General features: G+C 45.2%; 1 protein-coding gene across 1 annotated transcript; it reads left to right on the forward strand.

Annotated features, from left to right (window-relative positions):
- Positions 1 to 3,521: 3,521 nt before the first annotated feature.
- On the forward strand, positions 3,522 to 4,670 carry gjb1a (gap junction protein beta 1a; the record flags this gene model as incomplete). The annotated part of the gene is made up of 2 exons (XM_084320253.1): positions 3,522 to 3,583; positions 3,934 to 4,670. The coding sequence occupies exons 1-2, from the start codon at positions 3,556 to 3,558 to the stop codon at positions 4,668 to 4,670; spliced, it is 765 nt and encodes a 254-aa protein (XP_084176379.1). The 5' UTR covers positions 3,522 to 3,555.
- Positions 4,671 to 5,464: the final 794 nt, after the last annotated feature.

Consider the following 5,464-nt stretch of genomic DNA (forward strand, 5'->3'; position numbering starts at 1 on the left):
AATAGACTCAGCTACAAAACGGGTTATTCCAGAAATACATGCGGTAGTTGAGCGTTTGATTAATGCGCCTGATGAGCTCAGTTACACAACAGGTTATCCTAGAAATACATGTGGTAGTTGAGCATTTGATTAATGCGCCGGATAAGCTCAGTTACGCAACGGGTTATCCTAGAAATATCTGCGGTAGCTTAGTGTTTGGTTCATGTGCCAGGGACACTGTTAAGGAATCAACGGGCGAGCATAGCCGAAGACAGGTGGTAGACATTAGCCACCTTGCGTTAGCTGTGTTTAGGCGAGTACCACAGTTTAGCACACGCACCGGCTCCCCTCTTCAGCCCAGCAGAGGACGCCACTACACTGCATGCTTCTCCAGCCTCTTCATGCCGGTGCCAGCAGCACCTGCCCCAGCGTCTACTCCGCCCCGCCGGCTGTTATCGCGGGATCTCCGTCGGCCATCTTAGCATCCGGACTAGCTGTGCTGAGTTTGGGCCCACCATCTTGGATAAGTAGCAGCGCTCTGAGTGTTGAAACGTATTTGGTAGACAGTCCACTGTGGGGAGCAAGCTCTATAAGAGTGAAGATAAACGGTGCTTTGAATGCACACTGGAGAGCAGTGTAAAGGGGCACCCCAACCATTTCAAGCTGGCTTTAGATAGGAGTTTATTTGCTAAATGTGGGCCCACTGTTAATTTCTTTTGAGTGTAATAATATGTGTTCCTTTATAAAATTCCCATTCAGTAACCCCTTTTATCCCTTCCCTTTTCCTCCCCTCTCTCCCCACCTATGGAGTAGTGGAACAGTATACCTTAAAGGGAAGGTCTTGTTACTGTGTCTAGCCCAGTGTGGGAAGCACTTTAGTCTGTGTTACAGAGCGAGAGCACTTGGTGCCCAGGGCGTAATTAACTTGAATCAGACTGTATTTAATTGTAACTTGAATCAGACTTCTCACTAAACAAATACTGAATGGGAGCACTGTGTGTGTCTGTTACCGAGTCTGTGTCTTAACCCTTTTCTGCCCAGGTAATGCTCATTATTATTTAACCCTTTCTCCACCCCTGCCTATAGTTTATTGTTAAAGGTCTCTACAGGTCATTAAGGAAGGGTACTGCTTTGGGGAGCGAAAACATTATTCATCTTACTGCCATCAGGTGTGGGAGGGCTCAGGAAATATTGGGGGAAGTGGGGGTGTGTGGGGAGCTACTGCTGATCGCCCTGGAAGGCAAGAAGGACCAGAGTACCATCCCTAGGTCGGTGAATCCTAGGCCGCATCCGCTCCTGCTGCTCAACCTCCATTTCGACATTCCTGGCCTACAGTCGGGGGTCCAGCTAGACTCAGCTCTGCTGCATCCCGCTACCAGGTGGCCGTGTACAACCACTCCCATAAAGCAGGGATAATCCACCCTGCTATATTAACAATAAATCTGAATTGAGCACTAAGGCTTGCACTGTGAACGTAGACTAATAAACTGTCCACAGAGAGTAAGAGAGCATATCTGGAGGTGAAAACCAACAAGACCAGCCTCATCACTCCTGGTATAAACACAGAGGTTATACCTGGCGGTTGGAAACTCCTAGCTGAATTGTAACAGGTCTGTAGCCAGAAGGTAAAAGGGAGTCTGGTTCTCATTCAGCTTGACATTTTACTTGGATCCAAGCGGCTACAGGGAGCTGGTCAATGGAGAATAAGAGAGGGTGGAACATGGTACAGATTAGGCGGGCAGCAGTATTCTAGAGGCAGAGGCGGAAGAGAGAGCACGCTGGGAGCTACAAAGAAATATGAAAGTGTGTTATTACAATACAGTCTGGGCAGATGGTTCCGTTATCTTTAAGATTTTGCTTAGCTAGAGTTTTAAAGGACATTCTTTGTTTTCGTCCCCTACATTTTACTCAATATTGCGTCACAAACATCCTCCACTTCCCTCACGGCACACAGCACAATAGAGAACGGGGGCCAAGACTGGACCGTCCACAGATTCCTTGGCTGGCGGTGGGCAGAAAGTGTTTGATCTGCATTCAAAAGCTGTTTTGTTGGTCCCAGTAAATGGATCTATTGTATGCAAATACTCTCACGCAGAAGCATCTGACTTGTCCAGTGCAGGGCGGTGACTAGTGTCAGGGGGGGAAGACATTAGCAATGCAAACTCACGCTGCTGTGTAGCTCTTGTTCACTTGAGTCACGAATGAAAAAAAAGCTATATTAATATCCACGCAAATGTTTCTGGGCGTGTTTTTGCATTACATCTGAAGGTAAATTTTTTTCCCATTGTTGATTTTACTACTATGGTGTCGGGTTTGAGAAATGCTAGATAGTTTAACTTCAAAAACCTTTTCGTATCAAGTGAGGTATGCTTTCCTGTTGTGTCTGACTAACGGGTTTAAGAACTCTTTACAGTAACAACTAACATTTTGAATCCCTATAACAACTCTTGAATTGTCTGGAGAGATTTGGACAATTCCTTATGAAGATTATATGAATGTTGCTGTATGTGATATAATACCTGCATGACACTGACAAATTGTAATAGTGATAATCTTTCTTTGATACTAACAGAATACAAGAAAGAAAAATGTCACACGCAACAAGAAACAAACACCAAATCAATATTGGTGGCCAAATTCTGTTCTTCCCTTCAAAATCTCTCTTACAGTAACAGTTTCTAGAAATTCTGTCCAACTCAACAACAATTCAACACTTGTTGTTGTTGTTGTTGCTGTGCTGTCCTGGATAAAGCGCAGACTAAACCACGTCACCTCCAAGATATTTATGTATAGTGTATATATATTTAGATCAGTACAGTTGCTCACGTGGAGTCCTCTCACTTTTAGAAATAAAATAGTTGTTTATGTTTTTACTGCCAAGTACATTCTTATATAGATAAGGTTAAAAGTTGTGAGTGCGTGAGTGAGTGAGTGTTGATGTGAGTGAGTGAGTGTTGATGTGAGTGAGTGAGTGTTGAAGTGAGTGAGTGAGTGAGTGAGTGTTGAAGTGAGTGCGTGAGTGAGTGAGTGAGTGAGTGAGTGAGTGAGTGAGTGAGTGAGTGAGTGAGTGAGTGAGTGAGTGAGTGAGTGAGTGAGTGAGTGAGTGAGTGAGTGAGTGAGAAATACAAAGGAATACATGAAAATACATATAATTGCAGGACTGGGACACACTTTTTATCAATAAGGGATTTCACCTTCTTTTGAATCTGGAGGGAGGAAATGGCTTGTTGTAAACAAAGTACAAACAAAGTACAAACACAGCAGGTCATTCCGTTGGAGTAAAATAAGTACATTTCAAAAGTACATTTCCTTGTCAACCTCTTAATCAATATGAACACAGACTGGCTGCATCTCTGGAGCTGAAACTTTGCAGGTCTTTTATACATTGATAATAATCTGCCCAAGTAACATGGAGCCGCCCCCCATTGATCACGTGTGCTAGTAGACCGTAGTCTTGCATTCTTAAGCAGCCTGCCAACCCCAGAAGGGGGCAGAGAGGCTGGCTTCTTCCTCTGGACGTCGTGTATCTATGCTACGCCGGCGGGTCGACGTCGTCCTCTACCCTGGGTACCGCCTATGCCTCTAACACCTCCTGCTGAGCCTGGTAACAACAACCACCTAGTTTGGTCTTCTGGAATGGCATGCCTGGGATCAAAGAGTAGAAATAATCAATGATATAATTATTGGAACAGAGATTCTCAACTAATTTAGACTATGAGTGTATTTGTTTATGTATGTATTTGTTTTAACATTTCAGATGAATTTCAATGTGGAATACTCGTACTCATTAATTAGATGGAAAGCAACATCCGTGCGCCGTTGGCTGTTTGTTGGTGATGCAGTTAGGAGCGTGTGATGACCATTAGGCAGGAAGTGAAAGATCACAGGGCAGCAAAGGAAACACATACATTCTCTGTTACACTAATGGAATGTTGCCAACATTTGTCTTTTCAGACCCAGAACCGAAGATGAACTGGGCCTCCTTCTATGCTGTGATAAGCGGTGTCAACAGACACTCTACGGGTATCGGCCGCATCTGGCTGTCCGTCCTGTTCATCTTCCGGATCATGGTGTTGGTCGTGGCGGCGGAGAGCGTGTGGGGCGACGAGAAGTCAGGCTTCACCTGCAACACCCAGCAGCCCGGGTGCAACAGCGTGTGCTACGACCACTTCTTCCCCATCTCTCACATCCGCCTGTGGGCGCTCCAGCTCATCCTGGTCTCAACCCCGGCCCTGCTGGTGGCCATGCACGTGGCCCACCGCCGCCACATCGAGAAGAAGCTCCACAAGCTGTCCGGTCGGGCCAGTCCCAAGGAGCTGGAGCAGATCAGGACCCAGAAGATGAAGATCACGGGCGCTCTCTGGTGGACTTACATCATCAGCCTGTTCTTCCGCCTCGTGTTCGAGATCACCTTCATGTACCTGTTCTACATGATCTACCCCGGCTACAAGATGATCCGCCTGGTGAAGTGCGACTCGTACCCGTGCCCCAACACGGTGGACTGCTTCGTGTCGCGGCCCACGGAGAAGACCGTCTTCACGGTATTCATGTTGTCCGTGTCGGGGGTCTGCATCCTGCTCAACATCGCCGAGGTCGCCTTCTTGGTGGGGAAGGCCTGCAGTAGACATTTACACACGGCTGGAGACTCTACTATGGGGGCCTGGATCACCCAGAAGCTCTGCTCTTACTAACCAATGCGAAACGGACCACGAATAGGGCCACCCTATAAGAGCATTGCGTAGTTTCAGGTAACATCCATTAATTCAGCTTGAAGAAAATGTACTGTAGGATTTTCATAGCTTTTAGAAGTTGCACAGTATATCCGGTGAAATATGACGTGTTTGGGTGATCAGCTGCACTCATTAAACCTACAAACGCCAAAGACAGGGACAGTTTAACTTGGGGGGGGGGGGGGGGCATATTACTGTTGAAATGTCACTTTACAATGTTTACTTACAATTAACAGTATAATGACATCTGACAGTATTTGTTCTTTTCTCATACACATTACATTGTGAATGGACATCTTTTTAGACCGTCCTTATCCAATTTTCATTGCAGATTGATATTCATATTGCAATGTGAAATCCTGATATTAATTGGATTAGCAAATAAAACACTTAAAAGTACAAAATACCCTTTTTCCAGGTTGACCCACATATTCATATTCAAGTATTATTACCCAAAACTGTGTTTGGCAGATTATTATGTATAGGGTAATGGGACAACATGGATCCTGCTTTTGGACTGCTTAAAAAAGCTCAGACTTCATACAATATAGCACTTCTAGAAAATTATTTGGAGACCCATTTTAATTGCCCCCCCAAACCCACGTGGTGGGTCCCGACCCCACACACTTTGAAAAACACCGCCTTAAGCTACGTTCACACTGCAAGCCTTAGTGCTCAATTCTGATTTATAGTTCAGATCAGATTTGTTTTGTTTGGCTGTTCACATTATTTTTTAAATGTGGCCAATATTAGAT

Source organism: Notolepis coatsorum (assembly GCF_963971535.1).
Source record: "Notolepis coatsorum genome assembly, chromosome: 8".
NCBI classification, from domain to species: domain Eukaryota; kingdom Metazoa; phylum Chordata; class Actinopteri; order Aulopiformes; family Paralepididae; genus Notolepis; species Notolepis coatsorum.